The 20,043-nt window shown below is 46.2% G+C and overlaps 3 protein-coding genes across 23 annotated transcripts in view; 2 read left to right on the top strand and 1 right to left on the bottom strand.

The window, feature by feature from the left end:
• dock6 (dedicator of cytokinesis 6) overlaps positions 1–9,069 on the bottom strand; it is a 17,848-nt gene extending 8,779 nt beyond the window's left edge. For 3 of the 4 annotated variants that reach the window (XM_049745378.2, XM_049745379.2, XM_049745380.2), the window contains exons 1-21: positions 8,926–9,069; positions 7,365–7,452; positions 6,682–6,860; positions 6,460–6,528; positions 6,234–6,360; positions 5,721–5,933; positions 5,468–5,553; positions 5,324–5,390; positions 5,011–5,160; positions 4,778–4,858; positions 4,436–4,592; positions 4,218–4,348; positions 3,982–4,075; positions 3,728–3,890; positions 1,774–1,891; positions 1,250–1,320; positions 1,016–1,154; positions 815–916; positions 636–722; positions 301–532; positions 22–186 (exon numbers count right to left, since the gene is read on the bottom strand). In XM_049745378.2, coding sequence (XP_049601335.1) covers positions 22–186; positions 301–532; positions 636–722; positions 815–916; positions 1,016–1,154; positions 1,250–1,320; positions 1,774–1,891; positions 3,728–3,890; positions 3,982–4,075; positions 4,218–4,348; positions 4,436–4,592; positions 4,778–4,858; positions 5,011–5,160; positions 5,324–5,390; positions 5,468–5,553; positions 5,721–5,933; positions 6,234–6,360; positions 6,460–6,528; positions 6,682–6,860; positions 7,365–7,452; positions 8,926–8,975 — 2,569 coding nt within the window. In that variant the 5' untranslated portion in view covers positions 8,976–9,069. Of the gene's footprint in view, positions 1–21; positions 187–300; positions 533–635; positions 723–814; positions 917–1,015; positions 1,155–1,249; positions 1,321–1,773; positions 1,892–3,727; positions 3,891–3,981; positions 4,076–4,217; positions 4,349–4,435; positions 4,593–4,777; positions 4,859–5,010; positions 5,161–5,323; positions 5,391–5,467; positions 5,554–5,720; positions 5,934–6,233; positions 6,361–6,459; positions 6,529–6,681; positions 6,861–7,364; positions 7,453–7,541; positions 7,561–8,925 lie in introns of those variants that run through there. The other variant, XM_049745381.2, reaches the window with a different exon arrangement.
• angptl8 (angiopoietin like 8) lies at positions 2,380–3,591 on the top strand. Its single transcript, XM_049745640.1, has 3 exons — positions 2,380–2,850; positions 3,015–3,164; positions 3,262–3,591. Exons 1-3 carry the CDS (start codon positions 2,554–2,556, stop codon positions 3,427–3,429), a joined length of 615 nt encoding a protein of 204 aa, XP_049601597.1. The 5' UTR covers positions 2,380–2,553; the 3' UTR covers positions 3,430–3,591.
• elavl3 (ELAV like neuron-specific RNA binding protein 3) overlaps positions 8,974–20,043 on the top strand; it is a 22,452-nt gene continuing 11,382 nt past the window's right edge. For 12 of the 18 annotated variants that reach the window (XM_049745549.1, XM_049745545.1, XM_049745542.1 and 9 more), the window contains exon 1: positions 8,974–9,198. In XM_049745549.1, the coding sequence (XP_049601506.1) occupies positions 8,974–9,198 (225 nt within the window). Of the gene's footprint in view, positions 9,199–17,626; positions 17,922–20,043 lie in introns of those variants that run through there. The other 6 variants (XM_049745554.1, XM_049745553.1, XM_049745552.1 and 3 more) reach the window with 2 other exon arrangements.

Below are 20,043 nucleotides of genomic sequence, written 5' to 3'. Positions count from 1 at the left end.
CCTTTGGACTTAACAGCTTACTTGGCGGCGGAATTGTTGGCTCAGCAGTTGGCAGACGGAAGCAGTAGTGAATGTAGGACGCCAGCAGGTTGTTGCGTCCGTGCTGGTCCAAGTTGCCCTCCAGATTTTTGTGGATTTGGTTGACCAAAAGAGCCATGGCTTCAAAGGCGGCGCGGCCAAGATTGACTGCAAACGAGCCAAGAACAATATTGAACGTGGGGGGGGGGGGATAAATCACAAGCGTGACTCACACGGAAACAAAAGCCGCAGAACCAGAATTCAATGTTAGCGTGTGCTCACCGATTTGCCCTGCGATGACGGGCGGGTAGACGATGAGCTGAATGAGTTTGTTGAGCAGCTGGTGGAGGAACCTGACGCAGGTGTCCAGCAGTGCCCCCCTCAGCGCGGCCATGCTGGCTTTCAGCTCGCCCTCCATGTTGGCCTCGGTGATGATCACGTCTTTGAGGCGGAAAGGGAAGGAGTACTCCTCCAGCACGTACACCAACGTAAAGAACTTGTCCAAGTGGGGGTCCTGGGGAATGTATGACACTTGAGATATTTTAAGAAATTCTCTACATCTGTGACTGTGATTTTGTCACAAGTTCCCTGAGGTTTGGCAAATATCTTTGGCGTACCTGTGTGTGCACTGACGACGTCGCTGTCACCTCCACGTTGAAGACGCCTTTGTGATTATCCACCCACTTCATGCCTGGCAGCTGAACCTGCCGAGGTGACACGCGACCCATTTAACTCAGTCAACTCGCATGGCGAGCTTTTGCCGTCATTTTCCATTCGTCACGTCGAGCCCACTCACGTCGGGGGTGAGCACCGAGTAGCTGGCCGGGGGCTTTTCCACCGACACGGGCAAGCTGAAGGAGCCCGTGCGCAGTCGGCCGTGCTGCATTAGAGGGATCCACTGCGGGCGGAAAAAAAAAGGAGATGCGTGTCTTACTGGCGGTTAGGCTACAGAGGGAGCTGTCAAACAGTGCACTGAGCGTGGGTTGAGGTTTCTCACAGTGTAGCCCACTGGAGTCTCCAGGGGAGTGTTCTGTTTAGTTTGGCAGCTGATGTGGTAGAAGGTAAAGAGAAGATGGTGGTTGTCTGTGAGGTTGGCAGGAATTTTTAGCTTCATCTCCTCGTAGAACTCAGGAGACCTGAGGGAGGAGGGTGGGCAAAAGTTAAATACTCATCTTAGCCAAGGAACTCTGAAGGGAATTCCAGCAGGCATGTTGAAGAAACAGGATCATACTTGTTGTGGTAGATGATGGGGGTGAAAGCCTCTTTGGTGAACTCGCCGCAGCTCGACTTCCCAAAGATGACCTGCACAAAGACACGATGGCGTGAAGATAACTTTGAAAGATCAATTGATGGCACACATCAGGCAGCATCATCGGCCAAACAAATACTTGCTCCAAGTTACCTGTCAGAAAAGTTATTTATTTTTTTGGGTGCTGTTTGAGGTGGTGTCTCCATTAGCTCAAACATCAACAAAGCAGTTTCTTACTTCTTACACAGGTTTGAAATTGCGCAATACTTGGAAGGAACATAGCCTCTCCTTCTTAGGGGTTCAAATTCAAGTTTATGTGTCAAATGAACTAATCCATCTTCACACAGGCTCACTAAATGTCACAAAACTTTCCTTCATCCCAGCCTCTTTCTCCGCTTTGAAGATCTTCCACAAAAGACGTCTATATAATATTTCACCGCCCTGCGGCTGTTCTTTTCCGAGGGAATTACATTCTCTCACGTGGCGGGGAAAAGGCGGTGACTCACCGGCAAAGCTTGGCTGGGGTCCTCTCCCGCCATGAACTGAACTTTCACAGCGATGTTCCTCACCGAGCCCTGGCGGCTGCTGAAGTTTAGACTTTGTGGGTAAACGTACAGCAGGTTCCTGAGAGGGCATATGAATTGATTTTCATTTAAAGTTTTAAAAACATTCATTGTGAATGCATGTAATAACATTCAGACAAACACACTACGAAAGTGTGACCTAGAACCGACTGCGCTTGGTGAAAGTGACCCTACGCCAGGCTACTTCAAACATTAGAGGTAACTCAAGGTCACATCTTAAAACAGCTGATTTTGCCCCACCCCCTCAAAACAAGTTGCTCTCACCCACTACTGACACATTAAGTCTGTATTTGATACAGAAAACTACTTTTTTGTGACTAAAAATAAATAAATGAAAACACAAATATTTGTGACCCATCTCGAGAATGTCAATGATTGCATTTTTAAAGAAGGTCACCAAGACCAAGGTCATGACCTGTGATCGAACCATAACCGAGCTAATGTTTGACCAATTCTTGCATGTACACATCAAATAAAAGGCTCGTCAGCTGCCCTCATGCTTCATCCTCCAGTCGGTATGCCAGTGAGACATGTCCACAAATGCTCAATTGTTTATTATGCTGGTTGTCTGACTTTGAAATCAGGACATTGTCCCTTAGCAACTTGGATTGCAGTCGGGAGAAAAAAAAAACCAGCGCCTTTGGACTGACAAAGTGAAAGAGAAGATAAATCTACTTTGAATTTGCCGGTGACTGCTATCAAATGATGATCTGGAGCCTGCGCTTGTTTTATTTGTCCGCGTTACTCGGCGCAGTTTGCGCCCGCCCCGTCAAGCATGCGGACAGAGCGGCCCCGCGGGAGGACGTCAACGTTCTGACATTTGGCGTCCTTCAGTTGGGCGAGTCTCTCAACAGCGTGTACGAAAACACAGAGGGGAAGGTGGCTAACATTTTGCTGACTATGAAGGAGCACGAGGGTGCTCTCAAGCGGCTGGGCGAGCAGACGGCGCAGGCTGGCGAGGTGGAGAAACAGATGAAGGAAGTGGTAGAGCTGCTGCAGGTCAGCAAACACAAGATTGTGTGCGTGCCGTCGTTACAGTAAATGCCCGTTATCAGAAAGCAGAGCAGCATGTCGCTCGAGATGAAAATCAGAAGACTGAGGAGACACAACAAAGTGGCTTTGAGCGATTGAGGATAATACATGCAAGATGCTTTTTTTGGCAGGACCAGATATTCCAGCAAGAGACTCAGGCCAAGACGGCTGAGGGTCGGCTGGCTGACATCGAGCGGGAGCAGGCGCAGCTTTGGACCAAAGTGAAAAGCTTAGAGGCCTATCTAAACAGCACGGTCCCCGCGAGCATCAAAGAACTGCAGGTGAGCTGAACTTTCCCCGTCACACTTGCCAGACAGCGTTTTTAAGTGGGGCGGATCTCACCGCGAGGCTTATCTTTATGGGCTTCGCCGATTTTAGGAACGAGCTGCCTTTAATGCCAGTATCTTGAAAGGTCTGCTGCATTTGACCCAGTTTCAAAAGCAGAAGCTTGACAAGCACGCCAAGCAACTCGCCGCACTGCAGAGGCTGGTGAGTGGCGACGCAAGCGTGAGCTCGCCATTGTCAGTCTTCAGTGAAGCGCTATGAAATTTCAAAAGGATGATCGGCATCATCGGCACTGAACACCCCCACGGCACTCCCTTTCACCAGTGCAATGTTATAAATGTCACCTTATCAATTTGTTTGTTGTTGCATATTATGTATTGTGTTTCATGCACTGTGTTGATTATTAAAGACTTTATATTTAAACCGTTTCCACTTACTTCGGTATAAATAACTTTTATTAGCTCATTAAATTGAGAATTTCCTTCCCACGCAAGAACACAGTGATTGATTGGTTAAAGATAAAAAGGGAATGTGGTGGGGCTACTTTGTGAATGCTCACCTGTAGGTGGTATGCGGCGTATATACGTAACGAGCAGGAAATTCCAGCACTTCTTTAGTGGGGCGGATCCGCAAGTCCGGATAGGGCTTAACGTGCAGCAGCTCGGGTGACAGGCAGTAATGAGGCGAGTCCGGCGCCGGGGAGATGTCGATTTTCAACAGAGCTGTGAGCGGGAAAGAGCGACGTGGACAAATGAGATCTCGGTCGCTGAATAAATTAAAGAATAATTGCTTGAAAGCGACTTTAAAGTTCACCTGTGACAGGCCTTAGTCGGCGCAGGACGGAAGATGGCCGCCGCATGTCTGCCAGAAACTTGTATAAATCTTCGTCACTTAGTCTATCTCCTTCCTATCAAAAAAAAAAAAAAAAAAAAAAGCAATTCAGGTTTTGTAAAGCAAAATTGAAAAGCTTAGAGGGCTTTCATATGAATTATGCGACATGACGTTCATAACCTTGAAATGTCTGAACCATCTGTCTGTATTTAATGCACCTGTTTGAAAAAGTTGGTGACAGTCAACGTGGCCGGACGGAAAGTGGCAAAGTTACACATGTCGTCGCTGACACTCAGCCGCTCATATCCCCGCTTCTTCTTCTCGTTCCACGTGCCGTGGCCTTTGCGCTCTGGCAGGGGGGGGGAGACAAGCCAGATGATGCAAGACAGCAAATGTTGAATATTTGATCTCATCATATCATGTCTGGGTGCTGTACCAGAGTCGGAGTCCGGGTCCAAGCGGTCCAGACTTCCGACGCTGCTGACAATGTTGAGAAGGTGAATGGCTGTCCAGGCGAAAGGCATTCGAAAGCAGCCGAGGCGATTGCAAGACTGCTCTGCCTGCAGACGCAGTTTCTCCAGCTTCTCCTTGTGCTTTTTTTTTGCAGAAAGACGTAGCCGTTACATAACATAAAAATTGAAAGCGATCCAACAAATAAAGCCAACAGTGTTTGCAAAGGCCAGTCGATTGGTAAATATTGGGTCGGACAGAATTGAGCAATAAGACAGTAAGATCATCCCACGTGCGTGCCGGCTGCAGGTGACCTCTGTGACATTACCTTAGAAGAGTCGGATTCTTTCATGACCATGTAGGGTTCGCAGCACTCTCCGATGTCTCCTTGCTGGAGAACCTTCTCGAGCTGCGTGAGCAGAAGCATTCATATTCTGTGTCATTTGGACGAGACACTTCAGAGAATAGATGAGCTCATTCATGAGCCAATGAAAGAACTGTCAGCATTAATTCACATTACTCTGCGGAATTACTCCCCGACCACACACACACACACTTTACCTTAATGACCAAGAAGATATCAGCGGACGGGTACGTGATGGAAAATATGGCCGAGCGCGCCAGAGTGGAAATGGCGATGTGAGGCGTGTGGGGCTTCAGCAGGCTTTTCATCTGATCCGAGTTCAGGTCGAAATAGAAATTCTCGGAAATCTGTCGGGAATCGAGCGATACGGGAATGGTTGGGGGCGGGAAGAGATGGGGAAAAGGGGGAAGAAAATGCCACAAGGTAAGGCAGGGCCAAATTCAATAAGGCCAGCATGAGCTCAGCGTTTGACCGAATTAATGCAATTACACTGATACAATACAATTATACCTTTTTCTTTTCCTTGACATCATACAGGGCCAGCGATCCAAATATCGGTTCGATTTCAATCTCAAATCTGAAACCATAAAGATGACCGTTAGTCTCTGTAATAAATGCCAACGGGGAAATTGCTGGACTTCAGATATCACCCACTTGAGAGAGAGAAGCTTGACCATGATTCTCTGACCACAATGTTCTTTGGGCACTTTGGGGACAGAGCATCGCTCCACGGCTTCATCCTGGACATATGGGGGGAAAAAAACGTAGGTATCATTGCAATGTGCAATGTCAAGAAAGGGAGCAAATAGAAAGCAAACACAAGATGCAGTGAGGATGTTTCAAATTGTGGTCTCGGCCACATTCTGGGAAAATTGCTTGGATCCAAGAAGTCAACAATGACACACACCTCATCAGGGGGTGGGTAGAGACCCAATAGGTCACTATGGCGACCCTGCAGGCGAGCCTCTATATTGTGACAGTCCATGTCCTCGGGCCCTGTGCGCTCCAGCACGGACGGCAGGAGCGCGTCAGGGGATGAGTTCTCCAGGTCGAAGATACTAGACCCGCAGCTGCCCCGCGGCGTCTCGTCGATGCAAGTGGACCGCCGCTTTGCGTCATCCTGATGAAAGACACGAAGGAGACACACACACACATCATGTGTTCAACAACTCGTTCCAGATGCTGTTGAAACCTGAGGTGAACAATGTGCTTGGACTCAAATTTCTTTTCCTTTATCCATCCAGACTTACGTCAGCTCATGTGGCCAATGCGTAGTATTGCGTAATGCAGTGTCAGATCATTAGGCACACCTGCACATTCCAAACTGAGAACTTATATTTGTGAAGCCATACAGCTCTTGCATTGGATCTCACGAGACTCTTCAAGTGTGCCTAATGAAGTGACAAGTGTCTGAAGCTACCTGGTCGTCTTGGCGCTCAGGGGCAGCGGCTTCATCCAGCTCAAAGTTCTGTTTGAGCAGACCTCGTTGCCTCTCTCGCTGTCGCTCGGAGCTGTGCGGGCTGAGCATGGTGCTGTAGTGTTGATATCTAACAAAACGAGGGAGCAGAAGCAAATTTTACCCCGGTGACGCTATTAAAGCTATTAAAACGTAGGATTCAACGAGTTCTCATGCATCTGGCAGTTACTTTCTCTGAATGACAAGCCAGTCATCTGTGTAGACAGCCAAGGCATCTCTCACTCTGGGATCCAGTGCCCTGTGGAAGAAAGAAAACCTGAATAATTAAGCACAGCGTGCCCTTAATATCCTTCAATGTCACCGAGAGAAATGCTTTGTTCCAATATCGACGTCACATTTGTCACCCGCTATCGTAAAAATGGTGTTTCGACACGAAAGACAGCTTGCTTACTCTTCCTCCTCAGGCAGCGGCGGCTCCAGCGTGTTACACTCCTTGTCCATGTGGTGGAGCTCCAGGTCGTCCTGAGGGAACTCCACGAGCTGCCTGAGGGGGCCGAGCTCCACCCCGGGAGCGTGACTGCTCACATATTCTTCAAAATCCACCGGCTCCACTACCTCTGTCAGGGGTAACTGCAGAGGAAAGAAGACAAGTCAGTCAGATGTCTTGAAATCACATGAACACAGTTATGCTTGACTGACTCTGGGTTATCCCATTTTCCCTCATAGACTGAGACGAAGAAGTTCATGTCTGAAATAATGTGTCGCCCTTCCGTCAGAGCATGTACGATATATCCAAACACGACATCTTAAACAACAAGCCTTGTGCATTCGTAACCTTCTTTTGAGGAAGGAAGAAAATTACTAGCAATATCTATCTTTAAAAAGTGAAGACAATTTGTAATTTTAGTAATGACACCCAGTCGATGCATAATTTGTCTTCTCGGGCCACATAAAATAATGCGGCGTGCCATGTCTGGTCCCCGTGCCTTGTGTTCGACACCTTTGGTCTATAAACTGTGGTAACAGTTTTTTAGTTCTTCTCTTTGAAGCCGTTTCAACAAAGCTCCGTCCATTGACTCACTAATTGCAGCTTTCAAGCCAGAGGTAAACAAAGTTAAATACGGGGTGACTCACGGGATGGTACACAGTTCCTCGCTTTTTGGACATCAGGGGTGAGCCATACTCTCGGGACACTTGCTTCCGAACCTCTGCAGCGACAGTCCTGACAAAGGAGAAACACAAGGGATGAAACAACACACAAAAAAAAGTGCTGTATGTCAATAAAAAATGAAATATTGAAAGCCAAGATACCTTTACATGATTAATTGTGTACGGGCATTTGATGTAGTACCTCTAACTAAACTGAACCTAATTGTACTACCAAAAAAAAAGAGACAAAACATTGATTACAGCATTCGTTTTTTCACCAAGGCCGCAAAAGTTGAAGCTCCTTGTTTTCAAATCCTAATCCAAGGGACCTTTCCAATTCTTTCTTCTGGAAGCTTTGATGCTGTTTCCCATGCATTATGCCATCACTTTTGTCAAGATGATGCTCAGCCAACAGCTGTTCTCAATGGACATCTCTTACAAAAAAAAAAAAAAAAAAAGAGTCGAGCTGGCGTACAGGCACGGTGCCGGAGCTTGGGCTCGTCTCTTTGAGGGAGTAACAGCAAATGACAGGCTTTAAGAAGGGGGGTGGAAAAACAACCCCACCACAATCCTCTCAATAAGACACCAAGCAGCTGCAACTCGAAAGTCACCGAATAGCAGTTTGTATCACGCGGACAGCTGCAATGGCAAGGCCTCATCATTACATAGATATGCTTGATGTGTTAACCAATCTTTTCCCACCACTCAAAGTCCAAGAGCCAGAGCACCCCCCCACACACACACACACACACACACACACAAAAACTGAGACCCATTCTGTGGAATGCTTCATTTCTACTGTTCAGTCTGAGCACCTCGAAGTTAAAACAGGAAATGGGAAAAGCTATCAACCACAAGGGCAATAGCCTGCACATAACTTCCCACCCTTTCCTGCATCCGGCAAGACACAATAGTGCAGCCGAGGAGAGACGAGCTTCAGGGAAACAATACACTGACTGGAACATCTCTCTCTGTGCTGCTATGCAGAGTGCTCCACAAAATCCATTCATGTGATGGGGTCCAAACTGATAAACACTCCTAAGGAATGAGTAGTGAGATCAATAGTAGCACTTCCTGTTTTGTTGTGTAGAAAGACTACAAGGTTAAGCCAGGGCCAAAAGACAGACACTTCAATTAAGACTGAAGATAAGATGATTTGCAGGTAAACCCTTCAACCTCATGTTGGCAAATGGAGGAACTGAAGCTGTAAATAGATTAACACACACTGCTATAGTGTTTTAATGATATCAAGATGACTGGCTGTCATGACTGTCAATGCATAACGGGAAAGCACAACGCTGTCACAATTAGCTCCTAGCAAATGACGTCACACTAGCGGCTTAGCTTTAGTTGTACAGTTGGATGACACTCCCGCGAGACACCACTAACAACACTTTAATGGCCTATTAAGTCCTTTTAATTAACACTACCTCCAAACACTCTTCCATTAAATTGCCTAATGAAAGTAATGAGCTAAATTGGTGATGCTACACCTTAGAAAAAGCGCTTCACAAGGCGGTACCACAGCTAAACAATAACTTCTCACCGGTTGATTTTGTGAGCAAACGCCCGCCTTTCGCTCGCTGTGGACGTCATGGCGTGTCCCCATGTAACAGTAACTCGTCGAAGACGAGCAGGGGGGGGTACTCTCGTACTTTTACTCCCGTCCTGTCCGGTGTTGTGTGTTTTTGTGGTGAGGAGGACGAAAGGGAAAAAGAACCAGAGAGCGCTTCCTCCTCCTCCGAGTCCACGCTGGGAACCTGGCCGGGATCCCTTGTTCCTCCTAGTGGTCGGGAGGCGAGCCAGTGTCAAGTCATCCGTGAGTAATACGTTTACTTCCGGTATTGCTTGAAAATAAATTACAAACCCACTCATCATTTAATTTGGCGTATGAGACGAGACCAGAGCTACTTTATGTTTCTGAATCGACTTGGCCCAGTTGCACAATTTGAGAAGGGACGCCAAATATACAATAATATTATTTGCATAAAATAAATCGAATGGAAAGTGTCATCTCTGTGAAACGGTAGTCGTTATTTTGTTGTATTTCCGTTCTGCTTGCACTGACTAAGAGCCTTCTCGGCCTCCGTCGTACCTGCATAACGCAGATAGCTCACCTGACCGGTTTGGAGAATTTAGGAATTGTCTGTCAAATTCAAATACATTTTGATATACACATGCACACACGCGTAAACAAACTATTTATATAATAGTGCATCATAGTGTCATTTCTAGCCCTGAAACGTGCTTTAAAAGACATTTTGACGCAAGGACAACAAAGTAACAATAAAAACTCAAAAGACAACTATACAGTAGGTCTTTGTTGTCACGTCACGCTGTGCAGCTGCACAACACCGACACCTATCGAGGACATCGAGACTGGCAATGTCATACTCCGGTGGTGTAGGAAGAAAACGCCTGCAGGTGGAGCTGTAGACCACAAACGGAAAAAAAACAAAAAACAAACAACTCCGGTTGTCACATTTGACCTCTACGGGAGATAGCGCAGTATGAAGTATTCTGCAGTTTTTTAAACATGGTACTTTTGATGCACTAAATCTTGAAATTTCTATATCCATCTATTTTTTATAGTTCTTATCCTCATTCTGTAGATTGGTGAGCTCATGTTTACCCCAGCTGACTTTGGGTTCGAGGTGGGGTACTTCCTAGATTGGTCACCAGACAATCAATCACATGTCCCAAATAACCATTCACACCTATAAGAGTCTAAATGTATGTATTTTATTGCAAATGAGGAGTGACAATGACTAATGGTTGAGCTGTCAGTAGATTGCGACAGTCCCTCATCCTCAGAAGAACTCATTCCATACCCAGCACTCACCCACCCACCCACCAACAGCTGCCTATTAAGAATGAATACAGCCACTTCGCAGCAGCCTCTTCCTCCCCTCCTCCTAGCCCACTATTCAGCACCCTGGAGAGCGTCTGCAGGTAGCCGAGCTGCCTTCAGTAAGGCGGCTGGCTGTATGAATGGCGTAGTAGAAAAGGTCATGAAGGGACAAAAGGCTGAAAAATGTGGTATTTTCTTAAGCCTTTTTCTCTTTGTGCTGCTTTTCTTCACAAACAGAACACGGTTCGTGCAAATCAGAGGCAGGAAGCTGTTTCTTGAATGCGACTTGCAGTGTTTGTGTGACATTGCAGCGTCCTTGCCTTGCCTGAGTAGTTGCAAGCCCCACCTCCTTCTCTGAGCCTGCCTCTCCTCCGTTTTTCCCTTTTCTGCCCGCACCTTACTTGCCTCTCCGGCTTTCTATTCCTCGACCGGCACCATTGTTCCAGTGCCCAGCCCCCACCACCGCGAGACCCCCCCCCCTTACACACACACACACACACACCCCTCCACCTCCTCCTACCACCCCAGCCGCCGCCACTGCTGTGCAAGCGAAGAACAAAAGAGCGAGTGTCAGACACCACCCACTAGATCTCTTTCACTCCACGGCCCCCACCTCACTTCCAGATGGGGTTGCCTTCTTTTTTCCCCAAACAAGGTTTCTCTCAACCCCAAGAGTCCTCCAAAATGGACCCCTCCACCCCGAGAGGCCATTACTCAGCTGCCCGTCATCCACCTGCTCCGCCGCCACGCGCCCATAGCCGGGGTACGCCCATCCACCCCCCTCCCCTTGCCCCCCGTAACCTTGGCCCCCTCCATCCCGCTCCACTAGGGACTACTATTAAAATCATTAAACACTTTTTTGGAGTGAGGGGCTGCTTTCAGGATTTTAAGAGTCCCCTCAAATCAGATAATAGACCAAAATTAGCTGTATTTAAAAAAAATAAAAATTAAAGGGGAAGTCAAGCAAAAAAAAAAATGTACAAATATATGTTCTATGTGTCCCCGCATATTGAAACAGAATTGTGATTAATTTTGCATTTGTGAAATTTAAATTTAGCAGAAAAATCCTAGAAAAATACACAAATACATTCTGACCCTCAGTTTGATCTCATCAATAATGCTAATATCAATCTGCCTGCCTCAGCACTACAAGGGCCGAAAGGCAGATGCTCATTTTGTTTTTTACTCCCGTCAAAGTGTCATCAGCATCTACGGGAGAAGCTCGGCGTCAACCTCCAACCTTGTCTCAACCTTTGCCCTCCAGGCACGGCCAATGAGGTGATCCAACCAGAGAATACATCTGCTCATTCACAGCTGTTAGCGCTCCTGTGGAAGGGTTGGTGGGTAGCTGGCAACTAAAGCTAAACTATACATTGGGTTGATCATTCTCCGAGGATTGGTAGACAGGTAGACCCACAAGAACCACATCCGGTTCTTAAAATTCCTCACCAAGGACGAAACATTCCTATGAATCCGGTAGAAACCGAATAGTTAGCATATAGCTATTCATGTTTGCTACATAGCAATCAAAGTCTTTTTATCTCAATGAATATAATTTATTATTAATAATAGCACACAAAGCTTTAGGGTCAAATGTTTGTGCTGTGCCTACATTTCATGCATGCTAGCCTGCCACTCACTAAAAAACATTTATGGAAATGTTCCCCTCAGTGCGTACTGCACAATCCATGCAGATGTATGCATATAATGTATTTATGGCTTCTTTACTGCACTCACTCTGGACATTTTGCAGGCCGCCTTGGCTGCAGGAATTGAACCCCCCTCCCCAACCTCCCCCTCTTTCTCAATCACTTTAGCTACCTTCCCCCCCCAACACCCCCCCCCCCCAACACCAGCATCTTCTGGTCCCTAAGGGCACGAGCACCCAAATCAATTGAGAGAAAGAAGAGTGCACTGCGGTCCTCCCCCTACATCTGTCAGGGAGGGACCGCAGGATGGGGGGGTGCGCTCATGGGGCCCAACGGGAGGAACAATATCACTCCATCTGTCACGGAGCGTTTCATCTCAGACGGGATGAAATATAGCTTGCAAATACATCCAGCTTTATATCATCTGATATCATTTGCACGTATTAGCTTACTGCAACTCCCAGAAGCGGCGCAGTATAGCGAGCGGCTTTTTTGTATTTGATTACCGTACACCCACTGGCGAGAAGTCGCCAACCGCCTTGCAAATCACACTTGAAGCTAAACACCATGAATATTATTCTCCCCCACAAGACATAACAGCATCACATCGAAAAAAAATAACATGTATGTATGTATGTACATACAATATACATATATATTAGGGGTGTCGTAAAAAAAATGGTTAGAATCAGAAAACTGAGAGTGAGTGCGGTGCAAGGGCCCTTGATTTTTGCACAGCTTTATGATGTACACTCTCATGTCGACATCATCAAATCACACCGAAGAGGCTGACAAAGTGTCTGGTGTTTTGATTCGTAAACAAACAAGCTAAGAAGAGCACAAAATGGCCTGTTTATAAGGCAGAGGAGAGAGCTCCATCCATATCCCCGAGGGCCATCATGCATCTTTGTGAGCAGCAGGTAGAGCTGCAATCTCAGTCATTCATATTTAATTCCACAAGAGTTTCCGGGCTAGGCTAATGCGCTATTGATTTCAATTCTCCTATTACTGAAACAAGAAGGAGGGGCCGAGTAGATGTGGGCACATAAGGGGGGGTGCGGCTGCTGGACTGCAGGGAGTGAGAGCATGAGAGGATTGATTGCAATAACCGGACTGTAAAAAAAAGGAGGATGATGTCATGATTTGAATGAATGACTTAATAGAGACTCGTTGCGATATTTAAAAAAAAAATAATCACAAGCTAACCTTGGTAGTAGCTTACCCACATCTGCGGGGGTTTTCTTGTTTCATTTAAAATCATACAAATCTGTGGACGTTCAGTTCTTAAAAGAATAAAATCATTCAATTTGTAAAATCAGAAAGTATTTGGAATGCAAGCGGAGGAGCGCAATGACAAAACTGCGGCGCAGCTCGTCTCGTCAGCTAAACGTTAGCTAAATAAAATTGACGCTACATGACAACCTTTCGGGTATCTCTACATTATTGACGCTCTCAGAAAGTATTTGCTCGGTTTGCCGAGCTTTAAAAAAAACAGACACGGCTAAACGGGAGCTGCCTTTTAGTGTCTTGTCACTTCAGGAATGGTAGAAGGAGAAGGGGTGGAAAAACAAAGAGAATGTCTAAGAGCTATGTGTATTTAAGGTCTCTCCCTAGATACCCAATCAGACAGGAGCCAATGAAAGATTCATAAACGCTGGTTTTATATTTAAAAAGCTCTGGAGTAAAACAGGGTGTCTGTAGAAACGGGGGTCAGTCCTAGTTCACTCCATCTCCGAGGCGTTCACGTGCGCTCACTGGAGCAGCGTCGTTCCACAATTACGTGCGTCATCGGGACTTTCCTTTCATCCAATAGTAGCTTGATTAAAAAAAAATCTGTTTAAAATGTACATGTGCAGAATTAAGGGGCAGGTGGGGGGCAGCAAACCATAAATCTATAAATAAAAAGATGACAGGAGCATCTACTTAAGAGACTTCCTCCCACCAGCTTGTCGACTCTAATAATAGCCCAGAGACAACACCGGGAAAAAAAAAGAGTGCAAGGTGAACCCACGAGGGAGCCCCGGCGCATTAAAGAACGTTTCTCAAATGCACACATGAAGGTTCCGTCGTTAATGCAACGTCGCATATATGTATGCTTGGACCTTTGATGCAGCCATACTGCTGCCCACAAAGTGCCAAGAGGGACAAGCCGAGACCATCCCCCCCCCACACACACTGTCACAATGTCGCACACAGTCTGAGTACTGACGGGAAAAAAACAGGCAAGCATCCTCAGCGCCTAATGTCGAATGCTTCTCAGAATGTGCTAGATAACCTCAAAGGGAAGTCAAGTTAACAATTTGGTCTCTTTCTTTCATGTCTATGCGCCCACACTAGTCCAAGCACTGCATTCTGATTGTTGTTTTTTGAGTTTGGTCATGTGACGTGTGCAAGCTAACACTGTGCAATTATATTAGTCATTCTTTGCAGAGGATAAAGAATATATGCATGTGATAACATGTCTGTTTTTCTAAAAAATATTGGACTTTGTGAAAATTATAACTTTCATTTTGTAATGTTATGAATATTTTGAATTATTCAAAAACATATATTTTTAAAAATTGCTTTTATTCTCTAATATTTAATATTGAACATTTGACAATTTATGAATCTAAAAAAAAATACTAGTTAGAAGACTTTAAAAAATATTAATCTAAAAATGTTATGCCCAAAAAAAATCTACGACTCAAAAAGACATTACTGTAGTACTATGAAATACATAAAAAAATGACTTTCATCGAATGTATACAACTTCAACCTCATATTATTGCAAGTCTAATCCCTAAAATAGAATATTTTATCCCTGGCATGTTTTGCATTCATTCTGTTGGTGGATGCGTATGGAGATATTTTATTCATCTATATTTAACATATCTAGATATAAACTTTGCATTTTCCCCTGAGCATTTCTCTGTAGAAAAGCAAAATCTCCTAATCACATGTGGCAAAAAGGAGGCGTCAAACAATAAGACAATAACCGGCTGGAACCACAATGGCGCTTTTCCACATGCAGCCAAAAAACACACTGCTTGATCCTGCAATTCAGGAGCATCCAATGGGTGCTCGAAATATCCTCTTTAGCCACGTGAAGGATTCAGCTGCCGCGCTGCTAACCGGCCCCTCTAATGAGGGGCCACAATTAGGCCCATTTATTGGCATGAAGTGTGAACTGTAAGTGGGCCTGCAGTCAGTCCACCGACTTGGGCTCCTTTTGTACGATAAGAGCCGCTTTTATGCCACCAACAAAGACGGAAACAACACAAGCACCTAATGACAGAAGACCGTCTTCTCTCCTCTGACGTGCACGCGCAGACACGCACATGCGCAATGCGCTCTCTCGCTGACAAAGTGACTCAAAGGCTCCAACGCATGCAGGCTGAGTTGAGTCACTGCTTAACAGGACTGTGGGGGCGGGGTTAAGACAGACTGACAGCGGGGCTCCATCTCCATCCTCTTATTAACGAGTGCTTTCCTCATGCAATATTCATGGTCGCTAATATCGCCCTAGCTCCGAGCCGAGCCCGCTACTTATGTAAGGCAATTATGTAAACCACCAGGCCGAGGCCCGTGTTGGGAAGCGACCGGGAAGGACGGTGACGGAAAGCCGGGAAAGAGCAACCGGGGCATGCGGGAGACGGAAACCGGCGTCGTCGCGTTTCCTCCACCGTATATTTTAAACGCGGGCGAGCAGCCAGCGATGTGAACAGCTTGCTGCCTTTGCGCCATCATTGCTCACTATCAGTGCCAGACATCCGAGGACTCCTCAAGGTCATGTCAGGAGAGCTGAGGAGGCCTTGCCGGTCGAGCTGACAACAAATTAAGTTTCTCATTCGCCACCCCTTCTGCACCTTGACAAAGTTTTGTGGTCATCATCATTTGAATCGTGCCAGGCAATCTCAATTTAGATAAGCACCAAACTCATTAAAACCCACTGAGACTCTATAGAAGCTGAGAAAAACAAAACAAGGCAAATCTTAAAGGGGCAAGTAAAATCAGCAAACAAAGAAAAAGTAAGGGAAATAAACTACTGGGGGAAAAAGTCCAATTCCTTGCACAGTTGAAAACTAATGTTTAAAAAAAATAAAAAAATAGAGTATGAAAATTGGAAAATTCTCATGTTTATATTAGGAATAATCGGAGCGCAAAAATTCTAAATCATGTTTCCAAAATAATAATAATTATGAAAATGTACTTTTTCACGTTAGAGAGGAAGTCAAATTAAAAAAAAAAAAATTCTGTGCACCCCTACTCGTCTAAATACAGTTTTTGGAATATGCATTAGAAAACCAAATCTGTCACAGATGTCGGCCATTTTGCCGCTTGCTGTCGCCTTAAGATGACATCACAGTGTCTGAGGGCTCAGAATGTCACATGACTACTCTAGATTTTGGTTGAGTGCAATTTTAACCCGAGCTCTGTACCTAACTGTACATAGTTACCCAACGCCTGCCTATTTCATCTTCAATTCCAGAATATTCCCCATTAAATCATAAAAAATGCATTGCCACAACCATCTTGGCTCCACACCAAACTGGAACGTACCACTAAATCGGGATCCAAAGTTAATACTGCTAATTAACATACGACGAAACAAGGCTAACCTCCTTGGCGGAAGTTGCAAAAAAACAAACACGCTGATTTACGCCCCGGTAGCCGCCCACCCCCTCGGGTAGAAATAGGTCATTTGTCACACATGATGTCTCGGGGCAGGGGCCTGCATTATAGATGAGCCCAAACGGCATGTCTCAGTGAGCACTCAGCCGGGACGGCGTTGAGAGGTGGGCGGACCTGCGACCAGGACGCCCCGGGAAGGGCCACGCCGGGACGCCGTTAAGTAAACATAAAATCACTGCCGGCCACATTTCGGCAATCTGACATTTTGGATGGTAAGCACATTTAGCATGGGGATGTGATGGGGGGGTTCTAATTTGTTATTCCCACACGTGCACCTGACCCCCCCCCTCCCTGATGGCTGGCCATCTGCCTGGCGCATCACAACTTCTCCATGCTTTGTTTTTAGTCAGCGTTGTTCACACATGGACACATTTTCCGTGGCCTTGCCATGCGTTTTCCTTTTTTATTTGGGGGGGGGGGGGTTGAAAAGTGTATTTGCTAAGCCCAGAGGAGTGAAGTTGAAATGGAGGATGTGAGGGAGGGGTGAAGGAAGAAGGGACAAGTGCTGCACCCATCTGTTCCACTAGTGCAGGTGGAGTCCTATTCACTCCGTTGTACGTGTATGTGTGTGTGTGTATATGTGTGTGTATATATGAAGAGGTAGGGGGTGGGGGCCAGGAAGAAAGAACGGGCATTGAGATGCAGGCAGTGGAGTGATGGAAGGGCAGTGAGGGAAGCAAGTGAGCAGGAGCAGGGGGTGGAGTGAGGGGGGGGTCGTGGATGGAGGGGGTAGGGGGGCTTTCAGTGATCTCTCTCCTGAAGGGGATAATGGGTGAGGAGCGCATTGCAATGGCCGCCGTGTAGTACCCTCCCTGTACAATTAGCCAATCAGCGGCGGGCTCCGGCAGCCAGAAGCGCACATAAAAGAAGAACATTGCAGCAGAGGCGCAGAAGGAGACTGCGAGACGAGCAGGGAATCGAACACACGCGGAGAAAAAAAAAAATACACTCCGAATCAGAAGGCCCCCCCCTTCTCCTCCTCCTCCTCCTCCTCCTCCTTCTCATCATCATCCTCCTCCCATCCTTGGACACACCCTGCCGAGGATCACTGCTTCTCCGCTCTACTATTTTTTTTATTATCGCACTCCACTATCGGAGAGAACGCTCCTCTCTTCCTCCTCCATCGTCCTGCCGAGAACCCCCTTCTTCTTCTCTTCCTCCTTTTCATCCTATAGAGGACCCCCCCATACAACCGCCACAGGCTGAGACCCTCCATCAGGCTCCAGTTTGTATTTTTTTTCTCTTTTTTTGGGGGGGGGAACTCCAGAGGGGGGCCGTGCGAGCAGAGCAACCCGACGAGCGCCGCCGAGCTTCCGCAGAAAAGAGGGACCTAGATTTCCTTGTGGTTGCACGTCAAGAATGGTTACTGTACGTATGGCTTTGGTCTCTCTTGGGGTGGGGTGGGGGGGAGGATGCTGGGACTGCATGTTGTGTCTCTCGGGCCCCTTTGTGTTCATGGGTGTGCTGCGCTGCCTTAGCGTGTGCACATGTGATGCGGCCATCTCGCATAGTTAGCGTAAACACACATTTCAGGTGATCTGGGCAAAGTGGGGACATAGGATGGATACGCTGCCATTTTTGCAATAAGGGTTCCAGAGTGGTGTTTCTTCTTCCATTTTAGATTTGAGTCTCTTCGTGTCGTCTCGATTGACGGCAGTATGGAATGAAATGCGTTCGTTTGGCTTTTCTCGGCCCGGCGCATCCTTCACAAGGATGCCGGAGACAAAAACGCGATGCCTCGGAGGCTGCTCCATCCAGCGAGGGGAGAAAAAAAAAAAAGGGTTGAGTCACTCCATGCTGGGGGAGGAGAGACGTCCTTTGCTTTTCTCAAAAGGAATTTTAAAATTACGGCGTAAGCGTGCGAGTGAGCAAAGAGAGTTAAGCGGTCTCCATTTTACTTGCCTCTAAAGAAATACAACACATGGCCGCCATGCTTGATAGTAAAAAAAAAAAAAAAAAAAAAAATGAAGCGCTGCAGGGAGGAATTGGCTCGGCTCCGTGGCCTGTGATGTGTTTTTTTTTTTTTTTTTTGGGCGTGTCTCAGGATGGACACCCGGGCCTTAAGCCCAGCTTGGCCTGCTGTCCACACTGCACTCTCCACTTCAATAAATTGTCCATTAAAGGCATCACACATTTTCTTTTTAACTATATTATTCAAAAATACAAATTCAGGGCACAAAATAATTCAAACTAAATGACGTAAAACTAATTCTACAATTTTCTAATACTACTTTTATTTCATAACCTATCACACATGGACAGAGTCCAGTGTGTGTGCCCCCCCTTTACCCCCCCCTCCCCTAAACGCACACACACGGGCCGCAGCCCTCCTCCGACGTCGCTACCGCAGTGCCAAAGCGACTAAAAAAGCGTTGAGTCAGACAACCTTCCCGAGGCTCTTACACAATTCAAGGACAAGGACGAGCTGAGGCCACCGTGGCGCTCAAATTGTCTCAATGGCTATTTTGTTTCAAAATATTACCATCTGATTTAAAAGTTAATCCTAATCTTTTTCCCCCCCTACGTAATTATGTTATGTAAATGCTGAGTTGCTGCTTATTATATTACTGAACAAAATATCAGGCAAACAAAGGCTAAAGGTGAACATTTTGCTGCTAATTAATTTTTTTAAAAGCCATAAAAAGAGTGAAATTTATTTTTCCTTCGACTTGACTGTAAGAGTCATTGTCCCGCAGCCCCCCGCCTGGCAGCCACGCACACGCACAAAGCGCCACTGTTGGCATTAATATTCATAGCGCCGCCGCGGCCTGTGCAAGAGGGAGAAGAGGAGGGAACGGGTGGCTCTTTTGTTTGGGCCTGTCAATACGTTTATTCAGCAAAAAAAAAAAAAAAAAAGGCAAATGCCTGCAGAGCTAGCGGGGAGGGATGAGGACACGGAGGGCCGTTTAGCTGGAGGTTATACTAACCAGAAAAAAATCTGACATATTTATTAAAAGGACAGAGCGGGAGATGAAGATGTCAAATGGCCACTCCCTTTTTTTTTTCAGCACGCTGGGTAGCGCCCCGACTGAAAGTATTTCAGCGCGTCGCCGTTTGATGAAAGCAGCACTCGACTGCTGGCTTTTGTTTGAAAAAATGGAGTAAAAAGCTTGATGGCGGCTGACATGAGCGCTGACTCCTGTCGCCTCTTTTCTTTTTGGTTTTTTTTCACAGCTGCCACGATAATCCCTTAAAGTGCGGAGAGTGTGCCTAATGCCCTTTGTTTGGGATAATCCCGTAATCTGTGTTATTTAGATGGCTCATTTACACTTCAGCCTAGCATGCGTTTGAGTTGACAAAAGAGGGAAATTTGATAGAATAAAGCGGACAAATTGGGGAAAGGGGCTTGTTATTATTGCAGGGGTCATACGCCCTCTTTTCAAGGTCAGTCTTTTACTTGAAAGTAATTTTATGGTCTATTTTTAGAAATGTTGCAACTCCATCATAACGTATTTTATGACATCAAAAGTACTCTAAATGTTTTATGTGT

This window comes from Syngnathus scovelli, chromosome 16 (genome assembly GCF_024217435.2).
Source record: "Syngnathus scovelli strain Florida chromosome 16, RoL_Ssco_1.2, whole genome shotgun sequence".
Classification (NCBI taxonomy): Eukaryota; Metazoa; Chordata; class Actinopteri; order Syngnathiformes; family Syngnathidae; genus Syngnathus; species Syngnathus scovelli.
This window is presented reverse-complemented; position numbering and strand designations above follow the sequence as displayed.

What these genes read in the sequence shown, in the direction of transcription:
- angptl8 (XM_049745640.1), top strand. Translation starts at nt 2,554, where the DNA reads ATGATGATCTGGAGCCTGCGCTTGTTTTATTTGTCCGCGTTACTCGGC. An exon ending in AAGTGGTAGAGCTGCTGCAG is followed by an intron (nt 2,851 to 3,014) that starts GTCAGCAAACAC and finishes TTTTTTTGGCAG; the next exon opens with GACCAGATATTCCAGCAAGA. An exon ending in CGAGCATCAAAGAACTGCAG is followed by an intron (nt 3,165 to 3,261) that starts GTGAGCTGAACT and finishes CGCCGATTTTAG; the next exon opens with GAACGAGCTGCCTTTAATGC.